At 40.7% G+C, this 13895-nt stretch overlaps 1 protein-coding gene across 1 annotated transcript in view; it reads left to right on the top strand.

The window, feature by feature from the left end:
• Nucleotides 1-13115, top strand: part of LOC139542326 (teashirt homolog 2-like) — a 45262-nt gene extending 32147 nt beyond the window's left edge. Inside the window, exon 2 of the mRNA XM_071347604.1 lies at nucleotides 9353-13115. Within this exon, the coding sequence (XP_071203705.1) occupies nucleotides 9353-12417 (3065 nt within the window). The 3' untranslated portion in view covers nucleotides 12418-13115. The remainder of the gene's footprint in view (nucleotides 1-9352) is intronic.
• Nucleotides 13116-13895: the final 780 nt, after the last annotated feature.

Raw genomic sequence — 13895 nt, forward strand, 5'->3', positions numbered from 1 at the left:
CCATTGAGGCAATATTCACGTGGTTCCATCCATGTTTTTTGGGAAGGGGTGTAAAACCTGAGAGCCCTGAAAAGGTGGCCCCCCTCTTCTGGTGAGATGCAACATGAAGCAATAGTACTGCCTGTGTGGCGGTGGCAGGCAGGCGGCATGGCGGCTGGCGGTAGCACCGTGGCACGCTCAAAATGATGACTTAGGTGCTGGAGTGCAGATTGGGATGCTCTCCCGCCGCTCACTTCCAATTAGGCAGCGGGCCGAGTGATGCGTCTTGGAGCAGAAGCTTCTAGCAGCCAGGCATCAAAAAGAGCAGCGTCGCTCAGTGACATCATGGAGGGAGGGACGGGACTCCTGGAGCTACTGTAGGATGGCAGCCACAGCTTGATGTGACTAAGTAAGAATTGTGATTAATATCGATGGAGAGACAGGGACACACTAGCAAATACGAGCATTTGTATTTTGTAACATGAAAATCCCAAAATCTAAAAGATAAAATCTCCAAATAAAATCTTGCTACTATTTTTCTCTTACAGCATTGTAACACAGCCGTCTTACATGCTGACCAGAACGCTCGCGTGCGTCCGCGTGTGCCATAGCATGCATGTTGATTTTGTCCGCCAACACCAGACGCGATCAGTACACGCAGGTTGAAATATCAAACCGAACTCTGAACCAATTATATTAATTTGGGGACAGGTCGAAAAAACATTAAACATTTATGGCAATTTAGCTAGCTAGCTAGCTTGCTGATGCTAGCCAATATTTCCTGAGATCTAAACATTGGGTTGTTATTTTACCTGAAATGCACAAGGGCCTCTACTCCGACAATTAATCCACAGATAAAGGGGTAAACCGAGTTTGTTTCTAGTAATCTTTCCTCCTTCTTTTTTGGACTTTATATTGCAGTTGGCAACGAACTTTAAGGTGCATTACCACCACCAACTGCAATGGAGTGTGGACCTCAGTTCATCTTTCAATCACTCACGTGGGAATATGTTCCTAAAAACCAATGAGGAGATGGGAGAGGCGGGACTTGCAGCGCGTTCTATTTTAGCACCTGGCCACGCAGACGCTCGTTGACGCGCACGAGCGGTGTGGGTGCAATGATTGAATAACATGTATGTGTACATTTATTTTGAAACGCTCGCGAACGCGACGCGAGCAGTGCGGTCAGCATGTTAGGGTTGTGATGTGTTATAGACATTATAAAAGAGGCTGCTATCAAGGTTGTAGAGTCACGTTTTCAAGTAGTTTTTACCGTCATTAATGAACAGAATGTTGGTTTGTGAAAAAAAACATTCTTTGATTAATTGCCATAATTATTGTGATCACTTTTGCCCAAATGAACAGCCAGATGGTAGGATATGGTGTCATATCTGTGATCCTATCATATTAATCTGGGTATGAGTCCTTCCCAGTACATCATGCTGCCTTAAGCAAAATTCACAGTCTGCCTTTCTTCACATTGTCCATGTTGTCTGGTTTGAAATGGTAAGGTTCTCTATTTGAGTATATTAGACTATTAAATATTTAATGTGCGGGTGTATGAAAGCAAGGCATTTATCTGCATGAATAGCCCCTGTTTAGTGAAGTAGGTAATGCGCTTTAAGTAACATCCCTTTCATGCATACAAAAATTAACACTAATCTCTGAGTCGTATGGTTTTGCACTGCGGCAGTACCCTCAGAGAGATCTTAACATAACCACTTTGTGGAAAGGTAGATAGGTTTTTAAACTCCTTTTACAGCATTTAAACCACTGTATGACTGCATCTTATGGTTGTTGGTAACATAACAGTGTTGTTCTGGGTATATCTATGACTGTGGGGTTGACGTATTGTATCTCACTATATAAACCAGCTGGGGTCATGAGGAAACGCTTAACACATTAGGCTAGGTGGTGAGAAAGGTCATAAAAGTTATTTAGGCCTACTGAATTCACAATTAAATAATAAAGATAAGTGTTTTTTATATATTTCGTATTACCTTCCAGTAATAATTAATAAGAGACAATAACTTACTGTAAGTTCAATTATTATTTCCTTATTTTATAGACAGTATCCTTCACTTGAGGGAGTATTTGTCTTCTATCTTGACTTGAAACAATGAAGGAAAGTATTTACAGAGTTCACTGCTTTACAACAATGTTACGGTATGTGATCAGTTAAGAATGAACTCATGCAATGTCAGCCATGTATCCTGCTCTCAGATTGATCTTGATAAACAGCGTACTGTAACACCTGACTTTACCTAACTGACATCTCTGTCAAATATTACATCTCTGGCATGTTGGGCTCAGATAGTTTTATGATTGCCTTGTGCATCCAGCAGAAGTTAATACTGTACAAAATGATGACTAACCTTGTAAGTGTCAGGGTTTCCGTTAGCCGGACAGCACAAGAGCTGCTGCTACAGTATCTTAAACATCAAATGCATAGGCAGTAGAAGACAAGCTTCTTTAGTACATTACACACCACTTTGCAATGAGCTGGATGCAGTATGCATTTTGAAAACATATTTAATTGTTTGAAACCTGAATGTTTCACCACATATTATGAGGCATGTCTTACCTTGCTTCAAAGTAGCCTAGCCAAAATCATATCCATGGAGGAAATGATTTCATATCAACTTTCTTTCATTGTCCAGTAGCCAAAGGCACAATCCTAGTCATATTAGCAACCAATGCTAGTTAGTTGTTGCATATTAGATCTCTCCTCTCTCTGAATATATAACAGATATTTTTATCTCTGTCACATGAAACCGCTTGCATGTGCAATGCGCTTTTGACAACAGGGTTTTCCCAGTAATTACATTATTGAACGAATATTCGCGTGTAGCCTACTGCTTTGCGCACGTTGCTTCGCTTGTAATATGAAGAACTAATAGTTTATCAACATTTTATGCTAAATGTTCTGATTTGTTGCATCAGACTCTTTATGTTGCCTAGGCCTACTGGTTGTATGAATTTGGGATCTATCGTCCCACAACTGTCTCAAAGTCTGTTTGGAACAGGCTATATCTTTCGGACAAGCTGACCAATAGAATAGGTAAACGTTTCTACTATGGGGGATAGTAGACTGACATAGGCTGATTTTGCTGTTCGTTTCGTGTCTTGTTGGCTGAGGAAAAGTAAATCTGGACAGTCATTCTAACACCTTCAAAGTGAGCATCAGAATTCGGTAAGAAAGACCTCACATCGTTGCATCATCAACTTGCATGTTCTGTTAATATGAATGACCATATTCTAAATGTGATTTGTGTCATTCTGAGCACCGTGGGTGGACGCCATAATCAGGTTACGCACCCAATACATATGGGTCTAGTACATTTCTCAAAAGTCCGGTAAATTAAAGTGCTGTGGTAAATGTCCGGCGCCACATTTTCCTAACGGAAACCCTGGTAAGTGCGTAGCCATCTTGCAGACAGTATGACGTCAACAACAAAAGTATAGTTTTAGTAGATCTTTGATCAAGATTAAAGTACAGTGTGTTTGGCCCCCCACAGACTCGTTTTGAGTAGTGTGTCTCCCTCCAAACTTCTGAGCCCTCCAGCTCTATAGGATTCTGAAAAGTAACCTACAACATACCTTACTTACTTTAATCATATAGGCAGGTATACCTCTCTGGTCACCCCCAAAACCAATTCTTCCTTTGGCCGCCTCTCCTTCCAGTTCTCTGCTGCCAATGACTGGAACGAACTACAAAAATCTCTGAAACTGGAAACACTTATCTCCCTCACTAGCTTTAAGCACCAGCTGTCAGAGCAGCTCATAGATTACTGCACCTGTACATAGCCCATCTATAATTTAGCCCAAACAACTACCTCTTTCCCTACTGTATTTATTTATTTTGCTCCTTTGCACCCCATTATTTCTATCTCTACTTTGCACATTCTTCCACTGCAAATCAACCATTCCAGTGTTTTACTTGCTATATTGTATTTACTTCGCCACCATGGCTTTTTTTTTGCCTTTACCTCCCTTATCTCACCTCACTTGCTCACATTGTATATAGACTTATTTTTCTACTGTATTATTGACTGTATGTTTGTTTTACTCCATGTGTAACTCTGTGTTGTTGTATGTGTCGAACTGCTTTGCTTTATCTTGGCCAGGTCGCAATTGTAAATGAGAACGTGTTCTCAACTTGCCTACCTGGTTAAATAAAGGTGAAATAAATAAATAAATAAAAAATATAGTAAAAATCTATGGTGACAGCAAATTAGAAGGCTCATTTACGAGTATATCGACAACATATATCTTCCAGAGGTTGGGGTGAAGATTGGACTCTAGCAGGCTGAGAGATATCTGTGGATTGCTTCGCTTGCCTGACCTGCTTTGTTAACATGTAGAAGCTACGTTCTTATGTGGGACACCGTAGACGGACGGGCCTGCTGTGTTTTTTTTCTTCTTTACGTTTTTCTTTTCTAGCATGGCATAAATCCGGGAGATGAAAATGTCACGGAACAGGTTCATTTTGCAAAGAGGTTTTGATTGCAATGTGCGTGTAATTGATTGTTCCAAGGACAGGGGGAAATCTAGAAATGTCATAACAGTCCTGCTTAGGTCAGTCCACCGCCAGGCAATCAATGAGAAGTAAAAAGAGATATTGATTTGCGAGCAGGGAAAACTGTAGCTTGAGACAACCGGAGACCAGTTGGGGAAAGTGGCACAGACATGCAGACCTGGCACTTGCAGATATGAATTACCCAATCTTCTGTGAGATAGTATTTCCTGGGATATTCAGAGTATCGCAGGGTATTACAAGCAAGCTGTCCATTAGCTAACCCCCTCAGGCTGCTCACTCACATTGCCTTGTCACTTTAATAAGGGAAATGTTGACCTTCCATGGGATAAATGTTGATATCTTTGCCATTACAAAAGTTAATAGCAGGCTAATAGTGGACATTGAATACTGTTACTGGGGAAACATACTGACACATTTCTGCACTCTGATTGTCCTGTGTTGAGAGTAGATTGAAGGAAAAACGTAAGGATTTAGTGGTACATTTGAAAATGTTTAGTATTGTTGTCCATTCAGTATAGCTTTAACAGAAAACAAATAATTCCTGTAAGTATGAGAACATGATTTATTATACTACTACTACCACTGCCCATTCAGTTAGCTGTGCTCTCAACATTGAGTAAAATTGCACTTGACTCCCAAACCGGCTGCCACTCCTGGATATTCAGGCCTTGTTGTGCCAGGAGTTTGTTCAAACGGATTAGTGTTATTATCACTTCAAGTAGCTGATTTATGATGGACACCCTAGGTTTTTTCACCTCTGCATACTCCTGTCTGAAGATATACATTTGTAGTGACACAGATTGGAGGCTTTACAGGGGTTTATGACATGCTAAATCTCACTCCTGGCGTGCCAGCCCTCTTATTTTGTAAGCCTAGTTGAACTGAATGCTGCCTTTAACATACTAAAGTCACAACATTTGGTCAGTAGGCTTAGTTTGAAGTTTAGGAATAATGAATAAAAGTCATAAAAATTATCATAAAATGTACTTGTAGTATTACGTCTGGTATTTTGACAGTTATAATTCTATAACTACAGGAATTATGTTGACAATCTATTGCTAGTGTAGGATATTCCAATGTTCTATTGCTACACATGTATTCTCTTCATGTCAGAGATGAGGTCTTGTAGACTGGCCCTAGCTTACACAATGTCTCTGCCCTTGCATTTGATCTTGCATTGAAGAGTCATGCTCCTTGGCATCAACCAAGGGTTGGCAAACTGGAGTGGTGAATAGTGTGCGTAGTGGAAGTAGACGTGTGGGTGGAGTGACCCCTGCCAAAGTTTAATGGTGCCTTTAGATGTATAGAGCTTCTGATCTAAGGGGCAAAATGGCAGGAATTGCTGTTAATTGTGTCAATGTCATCTGGAAATATATCCATAGTATAATGAGTGATTATGCTAATGTTATATGGCAATTTCTGTGGATATATGCCTGTCAGTCTTCTCAGTCAAACCATTTATTGGGGAAACATTTTTTGTATAATTATTATTTAATAAACTGCAGGTGATAATCTGTATCATAATGTGTGCATTTAGTCAACACCAATCAAAAATAAAATTACATTATCTTGATTAACTTTTTGTTTGTATAGCAATACTGGATTTCATAGTGCTCTATGGCAGGGTAGATAAAGCTACTTGAACATGGTAAATCGTATCATCTAATTGCCATGAAATAACAATTTATTGGATGTGTGTCCGCATGCTCCATTGCTGTATGATTGCGGAGTGTCTCTTAGTTAAATATTTATTCATGCTAATTCCTAAACCATTAATTAGTTATAAGAGCTTGCTATTTCCATAAAGTATCCCATGAAGAAGAAAATCAGTTTAGCTATATCTGCAATATGTCACCAGTATACTGTATTACCGCCTCAAATAATCATTCAAATGTAAATGTTACATATGGATGGATATTTTACAGAATCATGAACATGCACGTTTGTCGTGGGAAACTTAGTTATACGGTAGGGCATCATTACTCCATTGATTGTCCATAGGACCATGCTTGACAACCTCCTTGAAACTTGACTTGATAATGCACATTTTATCAGTCAATGTTCAGTTATGGAAGACAGAAATAAAAGGTTCTACAATAATTTGAACTTGGGAAAAAAGCTATGCTACATTGACTTCTGTCCATAGTCTCTCTCAAGACTTTCAAAAGAGAAGACATAAACTAGAAGCTTGTCATAGCCGATAGTATTCTCGTTTTTCACTGAAAACTATATATAAAACTATCAATAAAACATGTCTCTGTACTCTGGCAAAACTCACTCCCTCTTCACCCTGGAAGAGGGGGAAGAGGGTGTTTTTGAGACCATCAACGATCTCGGTTGGCCAATCCAGAAATCTCTCCTGCGGTAGATCAGGGTCACAGCGCATTGGGGAACCTCTGGTGTGCTGCATGGCTCCTTGTTCACAAAGGCCCCATTCTGCATGTTTGTTTTGAAAGGCTGAGTCCCATCTCCATCTTCATCCATTAGCTGGCAAGGAGTTCACCTCCAGGGTTTCTCCTGCGGCACTTGTGAAATATTGATAGAAAAGGCTTATTTTCAGAATGCGAAGGAGGATGACATTCTACATTCTATGGGCCGACCCAGTGTACTGAGTGCTACTTACATTCAACATTCCACTCCATAGAGTGCCCCTAACTCAAAATAAAAAATATTACCCACATGAAATGCATAAGTGCCTGGACAAGGCCATTGTGTCCTATTTATACTTAACTAAAAGCACATCTGCCATAACTTCTCCCAAAATGCACATTTTCAAACATGAATTCGAAGAGGACATAACGGATTATATACTGAACAAAAATATAAACACAACATGCAACAGTTCAATTTAAATAAATAAATTAGACGCTAATCTATTGATTTCACATGACTGGGCAGGGGCTCAGCCACGGGCGGGCCTTGCACCCACTTGCAAGGCCCGCCCACTGGGGAGCCAGGCCAGCCAATTAGAATTAGTTTTTCCCTACAAAAGGGCTTTATTACAGACAGAAATACTCCTCAGTTTCATCAGCTGTCCGGGTGGCTGGTCTCAGACGATCCCGCAGGTGAGGAAGCTGGATGTGGAGGTCCTGGCCTGGACTGGTTACACATGGTCTGTAGTTGTGAGGCTGGTTGGAGGTACTGATAAATTCTCTAAAATAGTGTTGGTGGCAGTTTATGGTAGAGAAATTAACATTCAAGTATCTGGAAACAGCTCTGGTGGACATTCCTGCAGTCAGGATGCCAATTGCACGCTCCCTGAAAACTTGAGACATCTGTGGCATTGTTTTATGTGACAAAACTGCACATTTTAGAGTGGCCTTTTATTGTCCCCAGCACAAGGTGCACCTGTGTAATGATCATGCAGTTTGTTCAGCTTCTTGATATGCCACATCTGACAGGTGGGTAGATTATGTTGGCAAAGGAGAAATGCTCACTAACAGGGATATAAACACATTTTTTGTGTGCGTATGGAAAATTTCTGGGATCTTTTATTTCACCTCATGAAACATGGGACCAACACTTTACATGTTGCGTTTATATTTTTGTTCAGTATATATGACAAAGCTGACAAACTGCATATACTGTAAGATGTCTCTTCGAAAGTGTTGTGACTGCTGTTGATGTGTTCTGTGTATCCATATTGTGGATTGGCAACATTTAAGAGGCAACTTAATCAACAGAGAATATTTTGATTGTATTGTGTTGATTATAGTTTTGCTGATATTACCTTTTGACTAACATATCCACCAACCTCATCAAAATATCCTAATATGCTGTATCACAAGTAATACAAATTAGATGATGGTTACTGATTTAAAAATACTGTTGTTTAATTATCACTTAATTGATGTAATAGCATTTGTGCCCTATGAGTGTGAACGAACAGGTGAATAATGAAATAGATAATTGCTGTTTACGAGACTGTCAAGGGCAATATAACGAAGTGACAGGTTGCCAGTAATCTCTCAGTATTGTAGATAATGATCTAGTTATACTAAGTAAATCCATTTTCAAACATATTACTGTTTCTTTGCTGTGATTAACAATATAATTTGTTAATAATTAGCCATATTTCGGTTTTATTTAGCATAAAGCGTTTACATTTGTCTGTCAACACAAATGAAGTACTTTGTTACAGACACTCTGTGACCACTTAAATGGAGAAATTATATATTTTAGCCCCAAAAAATATGAAATTGAAGTAAACCCCTCTCATTTTGCAAGGCTCAAGCTTTTTAATGTATTAATAGAACACTTGTGGGATATTAGACTATCTATGTCTGTGTAATTTGCTGCAACACAATCTGGTAGATCCACGCATGGCAAAATATTATCCAAGAGAGAAAGCTTACATTTTTTCATTGCAGTTTGGAGACACTCATCACTTTGGAATAGGCCATTTGCAAAAACACTTAGTAAAACCCCAGGAGAAATCAATTGCATTTTGTCAGTCATTGGTCAAACGATTGTTGTAAACATCTCAACATGAGGCAGGGAAACCTTTGACACAGCACTAAGTCAATGGCCCGCCGTGAATCACAAGGAGCTGTTTGACCACCAGCAGTTTGTTAGTACAGGCATTATGTCCGTCCATATCGTTGATCCTCTCAAGTAGCTCTGGCCTGCATTGTGCAGCATTGTGTGGATTTTCCAGTTTTTCAAAAATAGCTTGCATGTTTTACATTGGAACTATTTCAAATGCCCTGTAATGATTGCAAGGCAAATCATTTCCTTCTCCCAATGGCGATTTCTTACTATTATTAGCAGACTTGTACAGAGTAATAAGAAATGGTCACTAAATTGAATCTCTTCTCTCTCCCTCTCTGTTAGTATATGAGCCTGATGAAGATGGCATCATGCAAGAGACCATCCCTGAGGATGACAGAGAGAATGACACTCCAACTGAAGAAGAGGGTTTTGAGAAGACGAGTCCCAAGGCCTCAGAGGACAAAGAGATGGACAACAAAAGCAGTAACAGCTACAGCAACCAGAATTCCCCCGTCAGTGTCCTTTCCAATCAAGAGGCCGAGTTGGAGTCACGCCTTAGCGACGCCAGCGATAGACTCTCGCTCTCAGACTTCAAAATGGCCTCACCACCTGAAAGTCAGAAAGTCGAGGAGAGCAGTGGTTCAAAACACAAGGATGACATGCACAGCAGTCTGGAGAGAATGAGGGCTGCGTATGCTAACTTTCTCTCAGATTCCTACTGGACAGGGATTGGGATGGACTTGAAAATTGGCAAAACACCCAGCAAAGCCAACTGTGACAGCACCAATGGGAGCACCAAGAGTGAATTTGACTGGCACCAGGATGCACTCTCCAAAACCTTCCAGCAAACACAATCCCCAAGGCCTGTGTACAAACCCAACCTCTTCAGCTCAGTCCACCTCTACAGACAGAGCAGCAAAGCAGGTGGGACGGGGTTCACAGGAGCAAGTCGATTCAAGTGTAAGGACTGCAGTGCTGCCTACGACTCTATTGTGGATTTAACAGTGCACATGAACAAGAGCGGACATTACCAGGACAACAACCACGGCAAACCGAGCAATGCCTCCACGTCCTCCAAATCAAGAAAAAGAAATTTGCAAGACATGGAAGGGAAAGACGATGCACAGAAAGTTCTGAAATGTATGTTCTGTGGCCATTCTTTTGAATCCCTTCAGGACTTGAGTGTCCATATGATAAAAACAAAGCATTACCAAAAAGTGCCTTTGAAAGAACCAATCCCAGTACTCTCACCCAAATTACTGCCACCAGCAAAGAAACGGGCCTACGAAGCCAATAGACCTTGTTCTCCTGATTCTACCACAGGGTTAGCTGGTTACAGCGAGGCCCAACGGTCCGCGGCTATTTCAAATGCTAACAGTAATCGTTATGGTTATCAGAATGGGGCTAGCTACACTTGGCAGTTTGAGACATGCAAGTCTCAGATTCTGAAATGCATGGAGTGTGGGAGCTCACATGATACCCTGCAACAGCTCACCACTCATATGATGGTCACTGGACATTTCATAAAAGTTACAAACTCAGCCTCTAAGAAGGGGAAACAGTTAGCTCTGGATCCCTTGGTTATAGAGAAGATGCAGGTATTAGCTGAGCCTCTTGCTAATGAAACTGAAGGTGATAAAGTGTCTCCAATAACTGCTTCCCCAGGGGACAGTGAGAAAGATAACCAGAGGGAAGGCACATTGGACAAAATTGAAGAAAGTCAAGTGAAGGATGACAAGGATGAGAGTAAGGATCAAAAGGCAGGGGAAGGGGCATTTAAATATCCATATCTCCGCGAGGAGGATCTAGAGCAGCAGGGATCATCAGGTGGAGGAGGGGATATCCTCAAGTCTTTAGCCAACACAGTGGCCTCTGCAATCAACAAGGCTCAGACTGGGACCCCCAGTTGGAGTGCCTACCCCAGTATCCATGCTGCCTATCAACTCTCTGGGATCATCAAGAGCAGCAATCCCTTCTCAGCGTCTCCCCCTATTCAGCTAAAGCAGACATTCAACCACAAGCTCAGATCGATCGCCCCAAAGGGGAAGTTTCTTCAGGGTGCTGTGGGAGTTGAAACTCAGAAGGGACAGCAACAGCATCAAAATGCGGACATCAAAAAAGAAAAGGTTGGCATTAGCGATGGTAAAGAAAGTCAGAATATTAAGTTTGATCTGGTGGAGAATGATGACAGCGATTGTCAGGACAATTTCTCTACATCTTCAAAGCTTGAAGCAGACTGTCTGAATGAAGGGAGTGATGCGATCAAAGGGAAGTTGAGCCCAGATTTCTCAGACAGAGGCAAGACACCAAGCCCTCCTGCCAGCAATGGACGAAGCGCTACTTCAGAGCTTGTCAATGACACCCCAGAAATACTGTGCATAAACCCTCTAAGTGCACTGCAGTCAGTTCTGAACAATCATTTGGGTAAAGCAAATAAGCCCACCAATTCAAGATCTGAAAACAGTCAACTCTCTGCTTGCTCTCAATCTATATTCGCTGAACTCAACCGGAGTATGGAGAAACCAGCAGTGGTGCAGGCTACTCCTGCTAGGAACAGAGTTAACAATGCCTTTCTGTTTACTGGCAATGATCAGCCAATAGACCTGACAAAATATAAACCTAACAAGCCAAGTTCATCACATCTACGGCCATCTGCTCCAATGCCACAGAAACACGCTCTGTCTGACATTGCTGACATGGTCAAGGTTCTTCCTAAAGCCACCACACCAAAATCATCCATGCCATCGAGGATACCCACCATGAAACTGGAAACAGACGTGAGACGCTTTGAGGATGTGTCGGCTGAGGTATACTCGGTTCACAAGCGTAAGGGAAGGCAGTCGAACTGGAACCCCCGGCATCTTCTCATCCTCCAAGCCCAGTTCGCCTCCAGCCTCTTTCTGACTTCTGAGGGCAAGTACTTACTCTCAGATCTTGGTCCTCAGGAACGAATGCACATCTCCAAGTTTACTGGACTGTCCATGACAACCATCAGCCATTGGTTGGCCAATGTGAAATACCAACTTAGGAAAACAGGGGGAACCAAGTTTCTGAAGAGCATGGACACTGGCCATCCGATCTTCTACTGCAATGACTGTGCTTCCCAGTTCAGGACACCACCAGCCTTCATCTCCCACCTGGAATCACACCTAGGGTTCCAAATCAAAGATATGTGCGAACTGCCTATCGAACATCAGACGAAGGTAGAGAAGCCAGAACTGTCTAAGGCTCTCAGTTTCCGGGCAACAGAGACGCTAGTCACTGAGGAGGACGTTGACGCTAAGTTCAAATGTAAGCTGTGCTGTAGGACATTTGCTAGTAACCATGCGGTTAAACTCCATTTGAGTAAAACTCACAGCAAATCCCCTGAGAACCATTCACAATATGTGGAAATGGACAAAGAGTAAGAGTTGTTCATTTTTGCTAAATGTTTTGTTATTGATTTTTAAATCACGGGTCAGATATTTCAACCATATTTCCAGTAGCATTGTGTAGTATGCATAATGATTGAAAACATTTAATTGAAGATGACATGGACACACTGGCTAGACTAAACCCTAAAATGTTAAATAATACACCAACTTATACCTTTGCACCCTGCTCAAATGCATCACCAGTAATGAAATGTATTAATGCTTGAAACACAATTGCTGATGTTTGCATGCAATAGCTATGGCTATGACTACTATTTATTTGTATGATATGTCAAGTTTCAGTTGTATTATTTCAAAGACAAAGTAATGGGTAAATTGTAATTTTTAACTCCAATGATACCTGCATAAATATGCAGTTTTTTAAACAGGTAGCCAGACACATGTTAACACATTTACTGAACTGTACAGTATATTGCTATGTAAAAATGTTTTGTGTTGCAATGATAGAACAGAAAAGCACTTTAATAAATGTTAAATCACCAGTTTAGGCTCAGATTCTGTACATGAACCCAACACATTTAGACAGGTTGGAAACAAGGATGTCTCACATGTAAAAGACACCAAAAAAATGAAGACAAGAAAATGATTAGTGTTTCATGTTAAAAGGATGACAGTGAGACAAATGATACCTGCATCTTTTTTACCAACTGAAATAAAGACTTAACATTTGCTACCAGCCTGTGTTCATTTTAAGTTTGCACGAATCTCCTGTATGTCTCCTGAAATAGATTAACAATATATGCATAGACCAACGTGTGGTTGGGAGTGACTGTGTTCTTCATAGCAATTAAACATTTCCTTTTGCTCTCTTATTTCACAGCTATACAAATAATTGCCTGCTAAATTCATAGACATTTTACACAATGAATCAATTGTTTTTCAAGCAATCAAGTCCATCAATTACCACCACCCTTCACCACCCATCAAATAGGTTTTATAACAGGCGACTGACATTTGATGTCAAATGGAGAAAGAGCACATGGGCGCTATGGTGATTTGAATACTGTGACACCAACTTGCCCTCTATTGTTGGAAATGAGCAGGCAATCTCAATTGTTCATCAGATGACTCCTAATGCAGTTAAATATATTCAGATATAATTTCTCCTTGCATGTATAATTACTCTCATAGACCACACACCTCAGTGAACAGATTAAAGCTATAAATTATTTAATGTCTCACCCCACCAATGGATCCTCTGATTCGTCTGTCGAGCCATTATGTTGTAGAGTAGCAACTTATTTTAAATTGAGGCTAAGGTATGGGTGGAACATAGTGAAACACTGATTGCAATAGTCAGATCTTTTGTGTTTATTAATGGAAATTAAATGTGAGATTGAAGTGGCTTATTAAAAAGGAGATATGCCTCAGTACTGCTGCAGCTGTAATCATTTAGAATTACACAATTTGGCTTGAGTTGTTTTATCCTTTTTGAAATGTCTATAGAAATT

This window comes from Salvelinus alpinus, chromosome 17 (assembly GCF_045679555.1).
Source record: "Salvelinus alpinus chromosome 17, SLU_Salpinus.1, whole genome shotgun sequence".
NCBI lineage: Eukaryota > Metazoa > Chordata > Actinopteri > Salmoniformes > Salmonidae > Salvelinus > Salvelinus alpinus.